The sequence below is a fragment of the Tachypleus tridentatus genome, chromosome 6 (genome assembly GCF_004210375.1).
Source record: "Tachypleus tridentatus isolate NWPU-2018 chromosome 6, ASM421037v1, whole genome shotgun sequence".
Lineage (NCBI taxonomy): Eukaryota > Metazoa > Arthropoda > Merostomata > Xiphosura > Limulidae > Tachypleus > Tachypleus tridentatus.
The window spans coordinates 9,334,389-9,360,439 of record NC_134830.1 but is presented as its reverse complement, the minus strand read 5'-3'; the positions used below and the strand labels follow the sequence as shown (position 1 = coordinate 9,360,439).

Genomic DNA, 26,051 nt, shown 5'->3' with positions numbered 1-26,051 from the left:
TATGTCCATGTAATTACTTATCTATATAAATATAACACTATTGTCTGGTGTATGTCCATGTAATTACTTATCTATATAAATATAACACTATTGTCTGTCGTATGTCCATGTAACTACTTATCTATATAAATATAACACTATTGTATGATGTATGTCCATGTTATTACTTATCTATATAAATATAACACTATTGTATGGTGTATGTCCATGTAACTACTTATCTATATAAATATAACACTATTGTGTGTCGTATGTCCATGTAACTACTTATCTATATAAATATAACACTATTGTCTGGTGTATGTCCATGTAATTACTTATCTATATAAATATAACACTATTGTCTGTCGTATGTCCATGTAACTACTTATCTATATAAATATAACACACTATTGTCTGGTGTATGTCCATGTAACTACTTATCTATATAAATATAACACTATTGTCTGGTGTAACTATCCATGTAACTATCTTATCTAATAATTATAACACTATTGTCTGTATCGTATGTCCATGTTAACTATATAAATATAACACTTTGTCTGTCGTCCATGTAACTACTTATCTAACAGGATTCGTCACTAATTCTGGATACTTATCTATTCAATTACTTATCTAATATAACACTATTGTCTGTCGTATGTCCATGTAACTACTTATCTATATAAATATAACACTATTGTATGGTGTATGTCCATGTTATTACTTATCTAAGTCCGATCATTCTTTATTAAATAAACGATATCGTGACACACATTTAAGGATTTAATAGTTTTTTGTTGTTTATTACAGGATTTACTTCAATTCTGATACCACTCATATCACCAATATCAACACTACTGTATTATCTAAATACTAAAACAATGTCACATTTGTGAGACTTAAATATGAAATAATAAAGAGACTATTTACCCACCGTATGTATTCTTTGGACAACTCAACAGGATTCGTCAAGAATTCTGGATAGCCTATCCTTTCATTCATAGCGTTAGCCTGTTATTGAACAACGTGTTAAAGTTTTAACTTTTGATGTGGCATTTCAAGTATGATGATCTAAACCATTAAATTCCACAAAATAAATAAACATATTTAATGTCAGATTTACACGATAAATATCTGTATTTGTATTTGAATATCTTATGATGGACGAGATCAAATCCTTTAGAACGTGGATACTTAACAGCGATAAACAAGATGAAAATCGAACACAAGCTGCCACCTGGTGATAAATATATGTTTCAACGAACACGTAAACCATATAAAGGAATGGGCGTAAACGACTTGGTTACACCCTTAATGGCCAATTACTGTCGCTTTACAGCGTCTTTATTCCGTTGCTATAGGAAGAACAGAATTTTAGAATTATAGAGATTACTGTTATATGTAGACTGGGACATACCACCAGTGAAATTTATAACATTAGGAAGCTAAATTTGGCTTTATAATCAAGTGGTGACGTTTGGGTAAAATTACCTATTGAAAGTATATTACAGCAAACCAAACTTATTATGAGTCATTCACATATTCTAACCGAGAATGATATGGTTTCGTACTTAATGGTGCCCAGGCTTCACGAAGAAACACTCGTATTATTTATTAAACTGTTTCAAGTTACAGTTGTGTCGGAATTTCCAGTCGCGCGTTATCTTCGAAACATGTGCTCAGCATGGCCAGGTGGTTAAGGCGTTCGACTCGTAATCTGGGGGATCACGGGTTTGAATCCCCGTCACAACAAACATTCTCGTTCTTTCAGCCGTGGGGGCGTTATAATTTGACGGACAATCCCACTATTCGTTAGTAAAAAAGTAACCCAAGAGTTGGCGATAGGTGGTGATGACTAGTTGCCTTCTCTCTAGTCTTACACTGCTAAATTAGGGACGACTAGCGCAGATAGCCCTCGTGTAGCTTTGCGCTAAATTAAAACAAACAAAGAAACATCGAGACCCGTTTCGTTCAAACTCTTCATAAAGTGGTAGTTCTCACGCTTTGAATCTGGAGTTAAATTTTTTTTTTTAAACTACGGCAATTTGAATGAATTTGAATGACTTTAATCTGAAAACATCAGATATGACCTGTTAATTAATATCACTTCAAATCGATGAATATCGAATATTTACGAGACACAGCTAGGCTTAACGTGAACGTTAGGGGGCGTCGATTCGCAATCCCCTTCACCGAACATGTTTGCTTTTTCAGCCGTGTAAGTGTTATAATGTGACGGGGTAAATCTCACTATTCGTTGGTAAAGAGTGTGCGGTGTGAACTTGTTGCATTCGCTCTATTTTATCACTGCTAAATTACGGACACCTAGTGCAGATAGTTCACTCATTCGTTCATCATTATGTGAAATTAAAATCAAAACTAAAACTAAAACCAACTAAGCCTTAGTTAGATAGTAGTCGTCACCAAGAAACGAGAATATACGTAATCAGAAATCACACCTTTTGTTTGGCTACAGCACGAGTGGCGTCATCCATCCAGTCTGTATCTTCAAGAAGCTCATTAAATGCTTCTCTGATGTTGTGAATCATTTCCAGAGCCTCGATATAAAAAAAAAAAAAACAGTTGCTATGGTGACAAGTCAAGTGGAAGAGACACACGCGTGCACTATGAGAGACAATAAATCTCTAAAATTTGGAAAAAGTGTATTTTATTTCAAACTTATTTCGATAATTTGTTTAAGCATCGTAACCTATATATATATTAGTGACATTAAATAATTACATTGAAACGAAGCTAAACAAGTAAATAAAATCATGAGAAAGAACTGAGTTAAAAACAGCAAATCCCAACCTCTGATTTATTACAACCATAAATATTTTAAACCGTAAACAAAAGACATTAAAATCTCGTTTGATTTTAATGTGTTTTTGTTTATGGCTTGAACAAGTATCATAATATATGTGTGCACTCACCTGTGTAGATTCAAACAGTAAAAACAAAAAACCACAACATAAATAACCACAATTTAGATTTTCAATAAATCAGAAAAACGTGTACTGTTATGTTTACACGAAACTTTGTCGCTGAATGTTCTAAAACTGTGGGCTCGGCATGGCCGGGCGGTTAAGGCGCTCAGTTCGTAATCCGAGGGTCGCGGGTTCAAATCCTCGTCACACCAAACATGCTCGCCCTTTCAGCTGGGGGGGGGCATTGTAATGTTCGGTCAATCCCACAATTCGTTGGTAAAAGAGTAGTCCGAGAGTTGGCGATAAGTGATGATGACTAGCTGCCTTCCCTCTGGTCTTACAGTGCTAAATTAGGGACGGCTAGCGCATACAGTCCTCGTGTAGCTTTGCGCGAAATTTAAACACAAACAAATCTAGAACTGTGTTTAGTAAAAGCCCTGGATATGTTTTTTTTTTAATATGTTAAAATAGGTTTTCGATGCTAGGTGTTGTTGTTTTTTTAAACAGCATCCAAACAAACATTGTGTTTATATATTCTTCCTTCAGGGTCGACAAGATGGCTCGTTTGTTTGTAATTAAGCACAAACCTAAACAATGGGTTCTTTGTGGTCTTCGTGATGACGAGAAACCCACTTGAAACACAAACGTATCTCAAGACTGCTGGTATGGATATTAACACTTTTATCAAAATAAAACACAGAACAACGTTTCGACCTTCTTAGTTTAATCTGAAGATGACCTAAGAAGGTCAAAACGTTGTTCTGTATTTTATTTAAATAAAATTTCTAATACCCATACCGGCCATCTTGTGGTTTGCTCACCGCAGTATCGAAATCCAGTTTCTAGAGATGTGTTGGTTTGGTTTGTTATGAATTTCGCACAAAGCTACTCGAGGGATATCTGCGCTAGCAGTCCCTAATTTGGCAATGTAAGACAAAAGGGAAGGCAGCTAGTCATTACCACCCACCGCCAACTCTTGCGCTACTCTTTTACCAACGAATAGTGGGATTCACCATAACATTATAACGTCCCCACGGCTGAAAAGGCGAGCATGTTTGGTGTGATGGGGATTCAAACTCGCGACCCTCGGATTACGAGTCGAGTTCCTTAACCACCTGGCCGTGCCGAGCCTTCTAGGGGTATAAGTCCGCAGACATACTGCTATGCCCCTGAAGGTCAAGATGGCTGGAAGACAAACTATGACACAAAGAACACAAATATTTACCATCATTTTCATAACACGAACAAAAGTCGATTAATTTTGTTCTGATTGTAATTGCAACACAACATTGATTTTTTAATTACCGTTTCTTTACTGGACGGGTCAAAGTTGTCCCGAATGAACATTGCTCCTAGGGCCATTCCTAACTTCTTATTTACTAAGTCCACACACTGGCTCCATCTCACTCTGTTAGCAGAGACCCCTAACAGAACTCTTCGAAACTCCGAAAGCTTCTGCGCGTATTCCCCGCTGAGGTAAGGTATAATATCGTTGACCAAACGCCATATGGCGTAGTTATGTATGACTCTGGAACGATATCATTTATAATTCGTCATATTAATCTGCACTTATTGGTCACTTTGAAAGCTAATCAGAAGGATATTAGATTGATGTTAATAATTTAATTTATTTAATAAATACATTTATTATAATAAACATCTGATGTGGAAGTCAAACACACTCAAACATAAAATATATTTATATAATTATATTTATATTTATATAATTATGTTTATTTGTTGTTGAGCTCATTTTAATCATTTTAGTAAAATTAAAATTAATTTCGATAGAGGGCAATCTAGTAGTTTTCATATTCAAACAGTTAAATTAGAATCGAGATTTGTAGTTTATATTCATGGTGGGGTAATAATTAGGATTCCATTTGTATTAAGGAATATATTAGAAAGGCGGCTAACATTCATTTAATTATTAGTTGTTTTAGAATAAGACCTTGGAAATAAAACTGTTTTCTAAACTACACTATTGTGTAGTCACCTTGGTCTCACCCTGTATGTGTAAAATTATTGTCTCTTTCCGAATATAAACCTTTCATTACTAGCATGGGTACATTACGGTCCAGAAATTCATAACAATGAATTACATATTATTAAGTAGACTATTTCTTTCCATACACACAGATACACTACTTACGAGTCACATATACATAAAGCATATTCATCATACGTCTTTGTTTGATATATTTCTAACAGGGAGTTACGACGTCATCTTGTAAAGTCTGCTACGATAGAAAAGTATAGACTAAAGCTTTATTATCGCTTGTTTGGTGGTATCCTGTTATCGGGTTTAGTTCTTTGGGTACGTTACCTTCGAGGGGTTTCAGCTAGGATTTCATCCATCTGTCTGAAATAAGGAAGTGCATAGACAACGACTGGTTCCAGTTCGTCAACTTTAATTGGTAAGACGGTGTTGAGGTAGTTTAGCCACGAAAACTGAAGAAAGGAAACAGTAACAGAGCAACAATGATTTTAATTGTATCTCTTTCACATTAACTACAACAACAAAATTAAATATCAGGCACTCAGTTCACAGTACGCTGCAAAAGTGTTAGGACAAAGTCAGAAATTAGATTTTAGGTCACTTTCAAAGAACAACGGAAGGTAAATCACAGGAAAACATCAAAATGTTATTAATATTCATGTTTGGTGGAACAGAAACTCAGTGGGAGAGTTCAATAAACAGTTAATATTTTGTGTGTCCCCTTTTATCTCTGGTATTTTTACAATATATTTAATCAAAGTATCCTTTCAGGATTTTCCTCCAGATGTCTCTAGTACATTCCAAAAAAATTATTTGGAAATAACTTTTAATTTGTTATTTTTTTTCATCTATCGAATCCCACATCTGTTCAATTGAGTTAAAATTGGGGCTCGAGGCGATTGCATCATTTAAGTGACTCCAGCAACTTTTTTTTAGCTAAATAAATTATGCACATGTTGAATAAGGGTCATTATATTCTTGGTAGTAGAGTCCTTTACCAATATAACACACAAATCACTGCTTATATCATAATAGATAAGCATCAGATGTTTCCTGCGCTGGTTCATTAATCTATCAGTGACAGTTTTCCTTCTCTCCCAAAGGTTGCATAAATGAAGATACTTAATATTAGTATGATTGAGATTAGGTGATCTGCCCCTTACTTTCCTATTTTTAAATTTACCTGTCTCAGTTTCACGATCTAACGTGTACGTGACAGTGTTTAGGGAGCATTTTAAGTATGCAGCAATTTATGAGAGAGTCCAACCAGAATCACTTGAAGAGTTTATGCGAACTCTTTGATTTACTGACAGTTCATTATGTTTTATGGGCTCTGGCATGACAACAAACCTTGATATATTCTGAAGTGCAATAAAATTGATTTCTTCTAGAATATATCAGTACCATATGCTTGTTTCTTTCCACATAATTAACACACTGTATGAAGTATCATGACATCTATTTGAGACCCCATGTTTTATAAGTATGTCCATTGAAGCAGAGTCCTTATGATGTACCCTTGGTACAAGTATATGGGAATTGTATAAAATAATAAGTATTCTCACCATGGTTCATTCAGTTCTCAAAAAGAGTCAGTGAAATATTACCATGGTGTTGAAATTTATATTCTGTAATGGTATGGAATAAGTCGCTCCATAAAAGGCAAAGAATGGCAAAATATTCTCCTGTCCTAACACTTTTTCACAGTTCTGTAATTTAAAGAAGTGACCTGAAACTTTATATAATTAATCAAACATTATGAAGGAAATTCGAGCATTTCAAACCTGTTGCAGGTGAAAGAATGTAAACTAAAAACCCAATTAAAACATTTTATTCATATTCTAGTTGATGTATTAATTGTTACAATTGTAGACAATATAACCAATTAAAACATTTTATTTATATTCTAGTTGATGTATTAATTGTTACAATTGTAGACAATATAACCAATTAAAACATTTTATTTATATTCTAGTTGATGTATTCATTGTTACAATTGTAGACAATATAACCAATTAAAACATTTTATTTATATTCTAGTTGATGTATTAATTGTTACAATTGTAGACAATATAACCAATTAAAACATTTTATTCATATTCTAGTTGAAGTATTAATTGTTAAAATTGTAGACAATATAACCAATTAAAACATTTTATTTATATTCTAGTTGAAGTATTAATTGTTAAAATTGTAGACAATATAACCAATTAAAACATTTTATTTATATTCTAGTTGAAGTATTAATTGTTAAAAGTGTAGACAATATATCCAATTAAAACATTTTATTTATATTCTAGTTGAAGTATTAATTGTTAAAAGTGTAGACAATATAACCAATTAAAACATTTTATTTATATTCTAGTTGAAGTATTAATTGTTAAAATTGTAGACAATATAACCAATTAAAACATTTTATTTATATTCTAGTTGAAGTATTAATTGTTAAAATTGTAGACAATATAACCAATTAAAACATTTTATTTATATTCTAGTTGAAGTATTAATTGTTAAAATTGTAGACAATATATCCAATTAAAACATTTTATTTATATTCTAGTTGAAGTATTAATTGTTAAAATTGTAGACAATATAACCAATTAAAACATTTTATTTATATTCTAGTTGAAGTATTAATTGTTAAAATTGTAGACAATATAACCAATTAAAACATTTTATTTTATTCAAATGAAGTATTAATTGTTACAATTGTAGACAATATAACCAATTAAAACATTTTATTTATATTCTAGTTGAAGTATTAATTGTTAAAATTGTAGACAATATAACCAATTAAAACATTTTATTTATATTCTAGTTGAAATATTAATTGTTAAAAGTGTAGACAATATATTCAATTTAAACATTTTATTTATATTCTAGTTGAAGTATTAGTTCTTACAATTGTAGACAATATAACCAATTAAAACATTTTATTTATATTTTAGTTGAAGTATTAATTGTTACAATTGTAGACAATATATCCAATTAAAACATTTTATTTATATTCTAGTTGGTGTATTAATTGTTAAAATTGTAGACAATATAACCAATTAAAACATTTTATTTATATTCTAGTTGATGTATTATTTGTTAAAATTGTAGACAATATAACCAATTAAAACATTTTATTTATATTCTAGTTGAAGTATTAGTTGTTACAATTGTAGACAATATAACCAATTAAAATATTTTATTTATATTCTAGTTGATGTATTATTTGTTAAAATTGTAAACAATATAACCAATTAAAACATTTTATTTATATTCTAGTTGATGTATTAATTGTTAAAATTGTAGACAATATAACCAATTAAAACATTTTATTTATATTCTAGTTGAAGTATTAGTTGTTACAATTGTAGACAATATAACCAATTAAAATATTTTATTTATATTTTAGTTGAAGTGTTAATTGTTACAATTGTAGACAATATATCCAATTAAAACATTTTATTTATATTCTAGTTGATGTATTATTTGTTAAAATTGTAGACAATGTAACCAATTAAAACATTTTATTTATATTCTAGTTGATGTATTAATTGTTAAAATTGTAGATAATATAACCAATTAAAACATTTTATTTATATTCTAATTGAAGTATTAATTGTTACAATTGTAGACAATATACTAACTAAAACATTTTATATATATTCTAGTTGAAGTATTAATTGTTAAAATTGTAGGCAGTATATCCAATTAAAACATTTTATTTATATTCTAGTTGAAGTATAGAGAGAGAGTCAGGCTCCAGTCCATGTAATACCACAAAATGTTCCCCACAATTTAAGCTGTGGGTGTGTTATAAGAAGAGCAACCTTTAATGTGGGTGGTGGATGGTAGGTACTGTGGTGGTCAGTAGTTACAAATAAGGAATGGCAGTAAAGAACCGAAAATGTGTACGTTTTTTTAGTCCACATATAGTCAGTCCATAAAGAAGTTGAATACGGATAATTAGTCAGTTTGATCTATTCCAAAGGGTTGAGAGTTTTTGTAGTTACGTTTTAAACGGTTAAAACGCGTATTTGTAAAACGCCATAATTTTCTTTATCGAATATTTACTCACTTTTGGAACAATGTTCTTCATTTCCTGAATTGTCAACTTGTTGTAGATGGCGCCAGCATCATGGCGGTCTGCTTCGGGCATTGAAGCCTGAAAAGCAAGGTAAGAAATAAGCAGGTTTGTATCACTTCATTGAAAATGTTTAATTTACTCTAACAGTATCGATGAGCTATTATCGGAACTTCCGTTAAAATTGTTTGTGAAAGTTATTAGACTACAATACTAAAGAAACAAAGAAACAATTCGGTCACTGAAAACATTTGTCATTGCTTTCATTTAGTGGAAAGTTTTAAAAACACACGAATCTACTAATGTATTAAGCGTCTTTACATTGGCAAGTCTGATTTCCAAGTTCAAAACATCCAACATTTCTGTTACGGCATACTTCTTTTCAGCTCCAAGTAGAACAGCGACCTCTACCATCAGTTTATGGTAAGCCTTTCTTTCTCGCTCACTACTGGCTTTGAGATAATACTCGCGACTTGGGAGACCTAATGGCGTTTGATCAAGCTACAAGAAGAAGAAACGAGAAAAAAATGTAAAATGTAAGAGCAAAATTAAATCTTCGAATTTAGTAATTTTATCTCAGTTTGAGAATAAAGTGTACAGAAGAGAAAAAGCTATATATTATAAATATATATTATACAATATATTATAAATATATATTATACAATATATTATAAATATATATTATACAATATCTAATAAATGCAAAATCCAATTATTGTATTTAAAAAACAAGTTGATTTGCTCAGTTTTCTTAAGTCAACATTTTGTCACATCCTTTACATTTTTGTTTGTTTTTCTCAGAAGTAACAGACCTGTATAATGTTCACTGACGAATCCTTATCGTCAGGACCAACCCACTGTTCGACTACAATCCCAAGATTGTAGTTTCCCCGGAGGACACCAAGTAGTTCCTCAATTGGCCAAGAAGGGGCTTTCCATTTACTGTTTGTTACAGGCCACTCTCCAATTGTCTTTAAGACCTCGCGAAGTGGTTTGTCTCCAATAGCATCGATGTGATCTGAAATACGTGAGGAAAACTATGTACGATCTACAAACACGAAAGTTGATACAGACAAACATCAGTGGAACAGAAGTGTTGGATACGAGCTGACATTACCTACACATATTTACATCTTTTACCTACGACAAAAGTTTCGTCTGTGAAATTTGATTTTTTGGCACATTTCTTAATTATATTATACCAGTTTTTATGTATTGAAAGATCAACATATATTTGATAGGTTTGCTGGAGCGCCCTCCGCTAGTACAGCGGTATGTCTCCGGATTTACAACACTAAAATCAGCGGTTCGATTCCCCTCGGTGGGCTGAGCAGATAGCCAGATGTGGCTTTGCTATAAGAAAGACACACAAAACACCTTTGCTGGAGAAAGTGAGTAACTAGTACATATATAAAAGCGAAGGGTTACATACAACGCATTATTTCCTGTCCAATTTCATTACACAAAAAACAAATTCATTTTCTTATATGAAGATATAGGGAGCATTGTCTTAGAATCTAAGAAAGTCCTTACTAAATGTTTATATCCAACGTAAGTTGGATAAAATATGGATAGATAGTTAGCACGTCAAATTATATCTTTAGTTACATAAAATATAAACGATGAAATAATAAAAGTAGATGTCAGCAAATCACACTTGGAATGATGATAAAAAGCTGTTAAAATACGTTTCTAAATATTTACTGGTCAGACTTGCGAGGGTTTTGTTTCTCTGTCACCTCGTTTGATAAAGTGTCAAAATTATGTCATCAAACATAGTATTATTACTCACTTGTGTTTATACAAGATTTGTAAAATGTTTTTGCTTTAATGGTGGCGCTGTTGTCGTATGGATTTGCTGCTTCCTCCAATAGGCCTGAAATGTTAAAATATTAAATATTCATTTAACATTAAAAAAAAACAGTAACTTCTTTAAGTAAATATTCAAAACAGATGATATTTTTAAATAACATTAATCAGTACTAAAAAAAGAGTTTTTCTGTTTCCGTACAGATCTAGCGCAGATAGTCCAAATGTTCTGCCCCACTAAATGCCAACCAATCAACCATACAAATCTATGCTGTCATCCAAAATGGAGTTAACTAAAGAGTTGTATTTCAGTAAAAATGCTTCTACACAAACAAAAGAGTTGTACACTTGTGATAATTACAAACATTCAAAACAATTGAATTAAGAGCTATGAAAACCAGCTAAAAATAAAAGTAATCTTTGGTCTGGAAGTGTTCTTGTCATTGGAAGCCATTAAGGTAATCTTTAGTCTAGAAGTGTCGTTGTCATTGAAAGCTATTAAAGTAATATTTAGTCTAGAAGTGTTGTTGTCATTGGAAGCCATTAAGGTAATTTTTAGTCTAGAAGTGTTATTGTCATTGGAATCCATTAACATAATCTTTAGTCTAGAAGTGTTATTATCATTGGTAGTCATTAAGGTAATCTTTAGTCTAGAAGTGTTATTGTTATTGGAAACCATTAAAGTAATCTTTAGTCTAGAAGTTTTGTTGTATTTGGAAGCCATGAAGGTAACCTTTCGGTTGTTATGTGATAACAAATTACAGTAACATTAACCCATAAGTCATTGGTTCACGTTGGTATTGTGTAAATGTGTGTTTGTATCATATATACGTCCGTAACTTGAAACATGAACACTAGAAGTAATAATGTGTCAGGTACCTTAGAGGCAATGTTAAAAACATCTGTGTCAGGTACCTTACAGACAATGTTAAAAACATCTGTGTCAGGTACCTTACAGACAATGTTAAAAACATCTGTGTCAGGTACCTTACAGAAATGTTAAAAACAACTGTGTCAGGTACCTTAGAGGCAATGTTAAAAACATCTGTGTCAGGTACCTTACAGACAATGTTAAAAACATCTGTGTCAGGTACCTTACAGACAATGTTAAAACATCTGTGTCAGGTACCTTACAGACAATGTTAAAACATCTGTGTCAGGTACCTTACAGACAATGTTAAAACATCTGTGTCAGGTACCTTACAGACAATGTTAAAACGCGTGTCAGATACCCCAGAGACAATTAGCAAAAACTTCTAATCAAACTGTCTCGAGAGATCAGAACGACAATTAACCAGGTAAATAGTGTAAATAATGTAGTAATTCGGACTAGCTTGAAATGTGTAATACATAGAATAAAAACTTATAATTATTACAATATTAATGTTGGATTGCCTTGTTAATATCCACTTTTCTGGCTTTGATCCCAAAAATATTTCAGAAAGTTTGGCCAACTGAGAAGCTTTACCTTAATCTTAATTCCATATACTAAGTTAACAATGTAATGCAACCTTTAAACTAAATACAGTAAAACCTGTATAAGGCTGAATCGCACGGGACCAAGTAAAATATCCGGATTAAGCAAGTTTTCCGGCTCAGACATAGTGAACATGGATTTCCTTAATTATATGTAATTTTTTAACGGAACGTTATATTGCTTGACTCAAGACGTTTGTGAATAAAATTATTATACTGTTTATGCTATATTTATTAGAATAAGAACAAAAATAGGACGTTCAAAATATACACAAGTAAACAAATTTTTAATCAAATTTATTTGAAGAAAGTATCCAATTTCAACTGTTTCGTTTTTTAATTGCCTTTATCATGTGGTTAAAAGAGAAAGCCAATTCTATGACCTTTTCATGAAGTTCATATTCCCCTTTCATTTTCGCATACAATTTTATAGTGTTGATATAACTTAACACTTGCGATGAAGTAGGATTTCCATTTCTTCACTATCTTTTCCATTTTGTTCATCTTCTGAATCTCTCACACTGTTACCATCTTGTGATTCTATTATAGATTTTAAATCAATTTCATCAGTTTCTGTTAAAACATTCTTGTCAACATTCACAGAATCATCTGCATCAATCTTCTCAATCACAGTTTGGATTTCACTAGAAACGTCATAACAACAACTTCCCACAATTTCTGCCTTTATCAAGAATAAATACACACTTTCGAAAGCACTTTATTAGATATTCATCTTTTATGCATTTGAATGACTTAAAAATGCAATTTCATCTAACAGGTCAATGTTCATGATCATTTCAAAAGCTCTCTTACAGTCGTCCATGTTTGCAATAATATGTTAAAGCATCAGTTTACCGTATTTCAATTTCATACACTGTATAATTCCATTATCTAGTGGCTGTAGAACTGATGTTGTACATGGAGGTAGAAAGACTAAACAAACATTTGAAAGTTGAACTTTTGGTTGACAAGTTGCATTATCCAGGAAAAGTAAAATATTCCTATTTTCTTGTTTCATTCTTTTGTTTAATTTGTTCAAAAATTCCTCGAATAACACTTCACGCTCTATTATTTACTTTCCATTCCACAGGAATTTGATTCTTCCTTAAATTTTTGAAACAGCGCGAATTTTCACTTTTACTTATTACACATGGTAAATTTTCCCTCAATTTTAAAATTGGAGAAGATAGGAATTTATGTTTTTCCTGAGAATTATTTAAAGAATAGAATTTTGTATTTAAAAGACAAATATATTTCTACAAATCATGAATATAATTTAACTGTAAAAATAATAACGGCAGAAAAAATAACAGAATATCTTTAACCAATACTTAGTGTAGCAAAATGTCCGAGAATTTATTAATATTTGAACAAATTATTAATTAAACAATAATTTATTAATATTTCAAGAAATTATTAATTAAATAAGAAATTAATATTTAATCAAAAACATTTTTTTCGTCATACTCATGTTTTAATTCTACTTGTTGACAGATGAGTTAGGGGAAAGATAGTTTTCCGTTCGCGTTACGCAGGTTCCGCCATATAGAGGGCGTTTTATAAGAGAAATCTTAAGATAATGCTGCAAAATTTTAATATTCGCGGTTTGTACAGGTTTACGCCCTATGCGGTTTTCGGCTTAGACAAGTTTTACTACATATATACAAGAAACGCAAAATTACATATATAATAATATATATTAAACATTTTAACCAATACTGCTAATAAAACTAACATTAAAGAAAAATGGAATATATCGTTGAAAACAACGGTTTTAGAAAACAACATTACTACTAACATTACATTATATCAGCTTTCTTTCAGCCATATTTTCCATGTATGTATTGACAATATAAATTTCTCAGGTTACAGGTGACGCTTCTTGTTGTAATAATATAAATGTCTGAGGTACAAGATTTTGACACAGTTCAAAGGGTATGTTTTATATGTGTGTAAAGTAAACCACAGTTCTAAGGGTATGTTTTATATGTGTGTAAAGTAAACCACAGTTCAAAGAGTATGTTTTATATGTGTATAAAGTAAACCACAGTTCAAAGGGTATGTTTTATATGTGTGTAAAGTAAACCACAGTTCTAAGGGTATGTTTTATATGTGTGTAAAGTAAACCACAGTTCTAAGGGTATGTTTTATATGTGTGTAAAGTAAACCACAGTTCTAAGGTTATGTTTTATATATGTATATAAAGTAAATCACATTTTAGAGGGTATGTTTTAGCTTGGCAAGAAACAGTGAAAATCACTAGATTTGCTTTAAAATAGTTAAAATCATTAACCTGTTAAAATTACCAGCTTAGCTTTAAACTGTTAAAATAATTAATTCGAGAGAAGTTGATGAAATCTCTAGCTTGGCTTTAAATGGTTAAAGCTCCTATCGTGTTAAACTTGTAGTTTCCAGCATGTCATCAAACTGGTTGTGTTACTACCTTGGGATTCAATTATTAAGTCATTGCTAAACCTAGACTGTAAAAATCACTAGCGTAACAATTCACTGTTAAAGTAAGAAAAACTGTTTTTTTCAGAAATTAATCAAACTTTCAAAATATACCTTTTAATACAATCTGTAGTTCATCGGCTAGAACTTCAAACGTGCTAATGCTACTTCTATCTTCTGGGATCACGTGACGTTTGTTCCATGTGCCGCATGCATACTGAAAGAAATCTTCGCAAGGATCGGTTTTCTGATCCATGGCCATCAGGAGAGAAGCAGCTGAAACCCCATAAAATTTTCTCCTTGTTGTAAATGATTTGTACTAACTTTGTATACGATATTTGTATAAATCTTATTCTCGTCCCCAGTACACAACTAACTTTGTATACGATACTTGTATAAATCTTATTCTCGTCCCCAGTACAAAACTAACTTTGTATACGATACTTGTATAAATCTTATTCTCGTCCCCAGTACAAAACTAACTTTGTATACGATATTTGTATAAATCTTATTCTCGTCCCCAGTACAAAACTAACTTTGTATACGATATTTGTATAAATCTTATTCTAGTCCCCAGTACACAACTAACTTTGTATACGATACTTGTATAAATCTTATTCTCGTCCCCAGTACACAACTAACTTTGTATACGATACTTGTATAAATCCTATTCTCGTCCCCAGTACACAACTAACTTTGTATACGATACTTGTATAAATCTTATTCTCGTCCCCAGTACACAACTAACTTTCTCTACGATATTTGTATAAATCTTATTCTCGATCCCAGTACCAAACCAACTTTATACTGCGATAAAGTCTACTATCGTTCCGATTGGAAGTTGGTCCGCTTCGAGTATGTAATATTTAAGCTATACAGCGATCCAAACTTATTTTGTCTTTTTTGAGCGAAACGTTAAATACACTAACTAAAACACACATTCAACTTGGTAAATAAAGAGCTCTGTAATATATAAATATATATATTTATATCCATATGATTTACCTACAATCCAAGGTTCTATAATCAACTGGAACTTAAAGTAAGCACGCACAAAAAGAACCTGGCTCTACAAAATCATGGTTACTAACTTTACGATAATAAACAAACTTATAAGTTCAACATGCTCAAATCAGTGGTTTTTGTCAAACTTATGGGTTCAACATGCTGTAAAACAATGGTTCTTATCAAAATTATACGTTCAACATGCTCTAAACAGTGGTTCTTGTCAAACGTATAGGTTTAACATGCTCTAAAACAGTGGTTTTTGTCAAACTTATGGGTTCAACATGCTCTAAAACAATGGTTCTTGTCAAAATTATACGTTCAGCATGCTCTAAACAGTGGTTCTTGTCAAACGTATAGGTTCAACATGCTTTAAAAACCAGTGGTTCTCGTTAAAAGTATAGGTTTAACATGCTCTAAACGGTGGTTCTTGTTAAACTCATAGGTTCAACATGCTTTAAACGGTGGTTCTTGTTAAACTCATAGGTTCAACATGCTCTAAAACAGTGGTTCTTGTCAAACTTATAGGTTCAAATGCTCTAGTCAGACAGGATCACCCATGGAAGCTGATTCTACGTGTATAAAAATTGATGAATTCACAACAAAATTCCCTCCCCATACATTCAGATTTATCTGCATAACCTAATCCTATAGTGTATAAAAGTAGTACTCGCATAATAATTAATAAAATGTTTTTATAAAACGTTATTTTGATTTATGTCGAAAAAAATTAACGTTGATTTCTTTTTTCAGTTATGATTCTCTTGCCATTTAATATGTAAACTCAATTCCTAGCATTGCGAACTATAGGTTTGTGGTCTCAGATCTGAAACGTTTTTATATCTTCTAAAAAATTTCACACTTGCTTTAAGAATTAGCTCTTGAAATTCTAATTATAAGCTAAGACTGACATTTGGTAGTAACTCTATAAATTCAGTTTCTAACGCTTTGCTCTTTCTTTCCTAAGTTTATTTCGAATTCATGTTTTCTTTAGATTCGGTTTTCCTCTTACCTGTTTTGACGCACTGTGCAGTAAGACACACGTCATCTGGAAAAGACAGACCAGAAAGTTTAATCTCAAATATTCACAAACACTACTCTTTTCAAATCTACCAGTATTAAATATTTAGAGTCAGAAACACTATCACAAAACGGATTTAGTTGAAATAGACTAACAATACCATTACTACAGTCAGGAAACAACTTGCATATTTTGATGGGTTTAAGTTTGATTTCATATAACTTAAAAAATAGTCACATCAGAAATATGTATTTCTCATTTTCTTGGAATTATATCGTATAATAAATTCCAACAAATGTATGGCATGTTTATGTTTTAGTTTCAACTTTATTTTTTCTTCAAATAAGGGCGTAATTTTGAGTGCATGTATATTATATTGAAATAAAACAATTATACATCTCAGGCAGTGTTCACTTCGTTAAGAAAACAACAACTAAGCGTTCTGAGAGCATTCGAATTATTCTGTAACTAGATTCATATAACTCTATGTAATTTATCATCAACTTACATACTTATTAAGGACTTATTAAAACCCAATAAAATCTTCAAGTAACTGAGAAGTCCTGTTGTTATTAACTAGATAGTGATATAATTATCATATGACAAGTGCTATAGTTATTAACTAGAAAGTGATATAATTATCATCTGACAAGTACTATAGTTATTAACTAGAAAGTGATATAATTATCAACTGACAAGTGCTATTGTTATTAACTAGAAAGTGATATAATTATCATCTGACAAGTACTATAGTTATTAACTCGAAAGTGATATAATTATCAACTGACAAGTGCTATTGTTATTAACTAGAAAGTGATATAATTATCATCTGACAAGTGCTATAGTTATTAACTAGAAAGCGATATAATTATCATCTGACAAGTACTATAGTTATTAACTAGAAAGTGATATAATTATCAACTGACAAGTACTATAGTTATTAACTAGAAAGTGATATAATTATCATCTGACAAGTGCTATAGTTATTAACTAGAAAGTGATATAATTATCATCTGACAAGTGCTATAGTTATTAACTAGAAAGTGATATAATTATCAACTGACAAGTGCTATTGTTATTAACTAGAAAGTGATATAATTATCATCTGACAAGTGCTATAGTTATTAACTGAAAAGTGATATAATTATCAATTGATAAGTACTATAGTAATATCTTTAAAAATGTTACTTTTAGTTTTATACTAGAGCACTCCTTATTTGTACATAGAATAGAAGAATTAAACAATCACTGCTGACTTGCTCAAACTTTGAAGAGTTGCCGAATATACTAAACTTACGTTCTAAGTTAGGATATTTCCAGTAGACAGAGTCCTCAGGAAAGACTGAGCTAGGACTAATTCTGTTAACAGTTTCCTCCATAAAGGTTGAGTTAGGACTAATTTTGTTGAGAGTTTCCTCGGCAAATATTGGGTTAGGACATATTCTGTTCAAAGTTTTCTCGATAAAAGTTGAGTTAGAACAAATTCTATTAAGAGTTTTCTCGATAAAGACTGAGTTCTGACATTTTTTAAAACAGTTTCATGAATAAAAACGTTTTAGGACATTTTAAGCAAACAGTTTCCTCGTTAAATATTAAATTCGGATATCTCTGTGAACAGTGCTCGGACAAGGTTCAGTTACGACATTAACTAACGTAAAATTGACGTATGCTAATTTTCTCCTAAGGTAAATATTGCCTTAAGGAAAGAAAATATTGAAAGTACAATAAATGCACGGTGGTGTTTTATATATGTCTAGGGCGTGTAACTGAGTTCCATATCTTTAGTGTTTATTTTCAGGAAATCCACCACAAAATGCACTTTCTGAAACTAGTGACGAAAACAAAACGAAAAAGAAATGCGCACCAATAATCTCTTTTCTTCGTCTCGTTAAGCGCAAAGGCTATCCGTGCAGTGCCCACGACATGGATCAAACCCTGAATTTAAGCTTTATAAGTCCTCAAGCTACAAGATAAAAAAAATCAAATGAATATAATACAACGTATCGTATAATGCAAATATGAATACGGTTAATACTGATGAATGACGAAACTAGAATAGTAAGAACTAGGGTTAAAACAAGGAACGATCGTACATCTAATGTGAAAATATTCTCTGTATTTCTCCTATAACGCAGGACATCACCAGTTACATAAAATACGAACGAAAGTTATAAAGACACATGGCAATGTGTAGCGCAGTCTAAACAAACGAGTCAGACATACTGTATTATTACCAAGAGTGTCAGTTTCGTGATTTTCCACCGTTTATAGCTTGACCTGTGTTAATCCAAACTATCACATATTTTAATAGACGTGCACTAGTAGACCTCCTTTACGTCACATACCAATTCACAAGGCAATTTGTTGAGAAATATACGAGATATAAAATCTCAAATTCTGATTCAATTTCTCTTTTTCTCTTCCTTTTCTTCACATTGAAAGTACGACGGGCCCAGCATGGCCAAGCGTGTTAAGGCGTTCGACTCATAATCCGAGGGTCGCGGTTCGAATTCCTGTCGCACCAAACATGCTCGCCCTTTCAGCCGTGGGGGCGTTATAATGTGAGTGACGGTCGATTCCACTATTCATTGGAAAAAGAGCAGCCCAAGAGATGGCGGTAGGTGGTGATGACTAGCTGCCTTCCCTCTAGTCTTACACTGCTAAATTAGGGACGGCTAGCGCAGATAGCCCTCGAGTAGCTTTGCGCGAAATTAAAACAAACAAACAAACAAAGTACGAAAAAATACATGTTTAACTTCTATGGATTTTTTGCCACATTTGGTACGCTGTTAGACCTTTTCAATTTCAAATTAAAAATTCTATTTTGTTAAACCAACTATCATTCCCTGAGTTAAACTCAAAACGTGGCCTGACTAACAAATGACTTAATATTTGCTGTACATTTTATTTGTGTTTTAGGTTTACACATGAAATATATATTACATATCTCTAAAACAATTGTAGAAGTGATGTGTTTGCTGAAGCATATATAAATACATGGTAGCCACATGGTAGTTATGCCATTGTACATGTTAGTTACTGAACAATTGTGTCGTTGATATTTTGAGAAAATCAGTCATACGAACAAATTTCAAATATACCAACCAAATGAAAGATGAGTATTTTAGCCTTGACAAGATGTGACGAAGATGAATTTCGATTTTGCACCTGACATTATAACTGTTAATTTGAAAAATATACTCATTTCAATTAACATTAGGTTTAAGCTTAAAAATATAAATTTTAATGAACATTAGGCTTAGCTTTAATCCGTTATGCAATAGCCTATTGACTCTGGTACTCCTTGAACAGTATCTAACTTTTCCATAGATCAGAGCCTATTGACTCTGGTACTCCTTGAACAGTATCTAACTTTTCCATAGATCAGAGCCTATTGACTCTGGTAATCCTTGAACAGTATCTAACTTTTCCATAGATCAGAGCCTATTGACTCTGGTAATCCTTGAACAGTATCTAACTTTTCCATAAATCAGAGCCTATTGACTCTGGTAATCCTTGAACAGTATCTAACATTTCCATACATCAGAGCCTATTGACTCTGGTAATCCTTGAACAGTATCTAACATTTCCCTAGATCAGAGCCAATTAACTCTGGTAATCCTTGAACAGTATCTAACATTTCCATAGATCAGAGCCTATTGACTCTGGTAATCCTTGAACAGTATCTAACATTTCCATAGATCAGAGCTTATTGACACTGGTAATCCTTGAACAGTATCTAACATTTCCATAGATCAGAGCCTATTGACTCTGGTAATCCTTGAACAGTATCTAACATTTCCATAGATCAGAACCTATTGACTCTGGTAATCCTTGAACAGTATCTAACATTTCCATAGATCAGAGCCTATTGACTCTGGTAATCCTTGAACAATATCTAACATTTCCATACATCAGAGCCTATTGACTCTGGTAATCCTGGAACAGTATCTAACATTTCCATAGATCAGAGTCTATTGACTCTGGTAATCCTTGAACAGCATCTAACATTTCCATAGATCAGAGCCTATTGACTCTGGTACTCCTTGAACAGTATCTAACATTTCCATAGATCAGAGCTTATTGACACTGGTAATCCTTGAACAGTATCTAACATTTCCATAGATCAGAGCCTATTGACTCTGGTAATCCTTGAACAGTATCTAACATTTCCATCCATCAGAGCCTATTGACTGTGGTAATCCTGGAACAGTATCTAACATTTCCATAGATCAGAGCCTATTGACTCTGGTAATCCTTGAACAGTATCTAACATTTCCATCCATCAGAGCCTATTGACTGTGGTAATCCTGGAACAGTATCTAACATTTCCATAGATCAGAGCCAATTGACTCTGGTAATCCTTGAACAGTATCTAACATTTCCATACATCAGAGCCTATTGACTCTGGTAATCCTGGAACAGTATCTAACATTTCCATAGATCAGAGTCTATTGACTCTGGTAATCCTTGAACAGTATCAAACATTTCCATAGATCAGAGCCAATTGACTCTGGTAATCCTTGAACAGTATCTAACATTTCCATACATCAGAGCCTATTGACTCTGGTAATCCTGGAACAGTATCTAACATTTCCATCCATCAGAGCCTATTGACTCTGGTAATCCTGGAACAGTATCTAACATTTCCATAGATCAGAGTCTATTGACTCTGGTAATCCTTGAACAGTATCAAACATTTCCATAGATCAGAGCCAATTGACTCTGGTAATCCTTGAACAGTATCTAACATTTCCATACATCAGAGCCTATTGACTCTGGTAATCCTGGAACAGTATCTAACATTTCCATAGATCAGAGTCTATTGACTCTGGTAATCCTTGAACAGTATCTAACATTTCCATAGATCAGAGCCTATTGCTTCCTTAAAATCAATGAGAGAAACCAAATTTTTTTCGCCATTCCGTGAATATCCATTATTCATAAAACCTGTCTTAAAATGATATATTAAACTCATGTTCAGATTACAGTCTATCGTCACAGAATAGTTAAAAGTTACGTTCAGGTTACAGTCTACAGTCACAGAATAGTTAAAAGTTACGTTCAGGTTACAGTCTACCGTCACAGAATAGTTAAAAGTTACGTTCAGGTTACAGTCTACCGTTACAAAATGAAACTTTCAACTTACGTCTGGAATGAAGTCTACCCTCATAGAATGATATTTTAAACTTACGTCCGGATTACAACCTACCGTCGTAGAATGATATTTAAAACTTACGTCCGGATTACAACGTATCGTCATAGAATGATATTTAAAACTTACGTCCGGATTACAACCTACCCTCATAGAATGATATTTAAAACTTACGTCCGGAATACAACCTACCGTCATAGAATGATATTTATAACTTACGTCCGGATTACAACCTACCGTCGTAGAATGATATTTAAAACTTACGTCCGGATTACAACCTACCCTCATAGAATGATATTTAAAACTTACGTCCGGAATGCAACCTACCGTCATAGAATGATATTTATAACTTACGTCCGGATTACAACCTACCGTCGTAGAATGATATTTAAAACTTACGTCCGGATTACAACCTACCGTCGTAGAATGATATTTAAAACTTACGTCCGGATTACGAAAATAACCAGGGCAGTCATTAATACATCTGCTTTCATGTTTGAGTTAAATCTTCTGTATATTTAATATAAAATATTGATTCCAATCTCGTGTCTGATTCATTTTATTAAATCGGTAAAGGGGAAGGTAGTGATTGATCAAATGTAAGTTGGAAATCATTAATAACAGTATGTGTTTCATGTATAATATACAAATATTTACTTTGTTTAAAGTGTTTTTCATACATGCCACACAGGCCACACAAGCTACGTAATATATCTGTAACTGTTATTGTACACTATTTCATTGGAGGTAAGAGACAACTACCCACATAACGATAAGCATTCCGTGGTGGGGGAACTGTTATAAATAAAGCGTGCGCGTAAACAGCTAGCAAGTGATTCAAAAGAGACAAAAAGCAAATAATTCAAAACGCGGATTTATCGAAATGAAAATATATATTTTCGTCAGGAGAAATGAAATCACTACTAAATTATTCAATATTCGAAATTAGTTAATAATTTTAATAAATATTATATAGAAATGAGTGAAGGGCTAATAAAATAAAAATATAGGGATAACAGCGATAAAACAATCAGACAAAACTCAGTAAACAGAAAGAAAATACAGTTAATAACACTTGGCAGATCTTCATACAATCTCACAGTTGTTCAGAGGTAAGCTGATAACCTTAAATTCTGAGTTCGATTCCCGTGGTGGTTAAAGCTCAAAAACCTGTTTTGGAGTCATTTGCCAATATCGTTCTTAAACCTTTTTTCTACAACAAATGCCCTTCTGAAAATCAGCGGAACGTTTACGGACTTTTGCTTTAAAATCCAAAGGTTCGGTTCATCGTGATGGTCAGAGCGCAAGCATCCTATTGCATAACATTTCGCAAAAAATAAACACACAAAGTTACCAATGTTTTGGAAGCAAGTAAGGACCAATTAGATCAAAAGACACCGAAATAGCAGAAAAGGTTTTTTTTTCACATTCTAAAGAAACAAGTAACGAAAATAATAACAAGATGGATGAAATTTGACAGATTTGACATTGGTTCGTAACCAAAAAGTATAGACGATCGAAAGACAATTGTATCAACAGAAGTCACGAGGGCCATTTTGTTATATAATGAAAAAGTTTCCAGAAGAAGACTTTCAGGGACAAATATTTATCCAAAAGAAAAATCCAAATATTAAAAAAGCGTCACATCTACAGTTGGTCATCCCATAAACAGGATTTGAAGAAAATGTTTGATCCAGTACTGAATGAACAGATTCATGAACAAGGAAGCTTTCTGTAAGCCCCGTTTGTTTGTTTGTTTTTGAATTTCGCACAAAGCTACTCGAGGGCTATCTGCGCTAGCCGTCCTTAATTTAGCAGTGTAAGACTAGAGGGAAGGCAGCTAGTCATCACCACCCACCGCCAACTCTTGGGCTACTCTTTCACCAACGAATAGTGGGACTGACCGTCACATTATAATGCCCCACAGATGAAAGGGCGAGCATCTTTGGCGCGACGGGGATGCGAACCCGCGACCCTCAGATTACGAGTCGCACGCCTTAACACGCTTGGCCATGTCTGTAAGCCCCGAAGATCAGGGTAAAAACATTTTTTTAGAAGAAATTGTTAAGATACTTGATCTAAAAATTAAAAGTTTAAAGTATGACACCATAACACAGAGGAAGTATGACACCATAAGACAGAAGAAGAAAGAAAGTCTGGTGTACTTGGGGAACACACAAAAATTAAAGTCACGTTATGGGCAAAGAGGAGATGGAGGATGGTACACAATACAGGTTAGTACACAACACAGGTTAGTACACAATACAGGTTAGTACACAACACAGGATGGTACACAATACAGGTTGGTACACAATACAGGTTAGTATAAAATACAGATTAGTACACAACACAGGTTGGTACACAATACAGGTTAGTACACAGCACAGGTTAGTACACAACACAGGTTGGTACACAATACAGGTTAGTACACAACACAGGATGGTACACAATACAGGTTAGTATAAAATACAGATTAGTACACAACACAGGTTGGTACACAATACAGGTTAGTACACAACACAGATTGGTACACAATACAGGTTAGTACACAACACAGGTTAGTACACAACACAGGTTGGTACACAATACAGGTTGGTACACAATAGAGGAAGTTACAAAGAAGGAAAGAAAGAGAAATCAACATCTGAGGTCAAGGGAAGGTAGTAGGAAGAAGGGTAACCATAATATGGTAATATATGGAGTAATGTGAACCAATACACCATAATATGGTAATATATGGAGTAATGTTAACCACTACACCATAATATGGTAATATATGGAGTAATGTTAACCAATACACCATAATATGGTAATATATGGAGTAATGTTAACCACTACACCATAATATGGTAATATATGGAATAATGTTAACCACTACACCATAATATGGTAATATATGGAGTAATGTTAACCAATACACCATAATATGGTAATATATGGAGTAATGTTAACCAATACACCATAATATGGTAATATATGGAGTAATGTTAACCAATACACCACAATATGGTAATATATGGAGAAATGTTAACCAAAACACCATGATATGGTAATATATGGAGAAATATTAACCCTAACACCATAATATGGTAATATATGGAGAAATGTTAACCCTAACACCATAATATGGTAATATATGGAGTAATGTTAACCAATACACCATAATATGGTCGTAAATGGAGTAATGTTAACCAACGTAACATACTATGGTAGTAAATGGAGGAATATTAGCCCGAACATTATATTGGGGTCGTAAATAAAAAAATGTTTACCAAACACTACTTTACGGTAACAGATAGAAAAGTGTTCAACTAAACTACATATAATATTAGTAAATGGAGGATTGTTAATCAAAACACCATGTTATGGTAGTAAAGATAAAAAATGTTAACGAAAACACTACGTCATGGTGGTAAATGGAGGATTTTTAACCAAATTGTTAGTGAATGGACTTAGAGTAACTAAAATGGTATGTCGTTTTAGAATGGACATCACATTACAGAAAATGATACGAAAGGGTAACGAATGTGAAAATATCATCATAATAATAAAATCTTATATGTTTTACACCTGCTAACTTGTATTTCCGAAACACAGTATGGAAAACATGAGAACAAGTTCAAAATCTCACCTTTTTCCTGAGGTACGGTGACCACCAAGTAAACAAAAATTGTACATAAGGCTAGAAGGAGGACTACAGCCAAAACAAGGTATCGGCCAAGACGTGTCCTTCGACGAAGGACAGTAGGATCAGATATATGTAGTTGTATTGTCCCCATGTCCATTCTCAGTGTCTTTCCGCATCTTCTAAATTTGCTGGATTTTCGATAATGTTCAACTTCTGAGATCCTTCTCTGTTCTGCAAGGGCTTATTGGCTGTAACAACTGTTTCTTGCCGCTGATCCACCAGCTTATTGGACGAGGATCTTCTCAGTGTTTGGCCAATACTTCCATTCGCTAAGAGCTCGTCATCGGATTGTGGTGGAGACGAATGATTGGAAGACTCCATATGTTGCCGTGAGGTGTTAAAAATTACTGTTGACGGAGTCACTTATTTTAAAACAGCGTTTTATCTTCCAATGTCTTTATGGTCACCAACGCAAAGTAATTCTTGATTCTTTCTGGATATGAAATAAATAACAAACTAAATG

At 32.7% G+C, this 26,051-nt stretch overlaps 1 protein-coding gene across 1 annotated transcript; it reads right to left on the bottom strand.

Annotated features, from left to right (window-relative positions):
* Positions 1–855: 855 nt before the first annotated feature.
* LOC143251521 (neprilysin-1-like) lies at positions 856–25,687 on the bottom strand. Its single transcript, XM_076502796.1, has 11 exons — positions 25,532–25,687; positions 16,737–16,772; positions 14,834–14,995; positions 10,776–10,859; positions 9,796–10,001; positions 9,305–9,484; positions 8,978–9,064; positions 5,236–5,360; positions 4,215–4,437; positions 2,442–2,540; positions 856–993 (listed from the first exon to the last, which is right to left on the bottom strand). The coding sequence occupies exons 1-11, from the start codon at positions 25,683–25,685 to the stop codon at positions 856–858; spliced, it is 1,494 nt and encodes a 497-aa protein (XP_076358911.1). The 5' UTR covers positions 25,686–25,687.
* Positions 25,688–26,051: the final 364 nt, after the last annotated feature.

Bases quoted from the DNA above. Each gene is read 5' to 3' on its own strand.
- LOC143251521 (XM_076502796.1), bottom strand. From the start codon at position 25,685: ATGGACATGGGGACAATACAACTACATATATCTGATCCTACTGTCCTT. The intron at 14,996-16,736 runs GTAAGAGGAAAA...ATGGGGTTTCAG, and splicing joins TGCACAGTGCGTCAAAACAG to CTGCTTCTCTCCTGATGGCC. The intron at 9,065-9,304 runs GTAAAGACGCTT...CTTGCTTTTCAG, and splicing joins TGGAAATCAGACTTGCCAAT to GCTTCAATGCCCGAAGCAGA.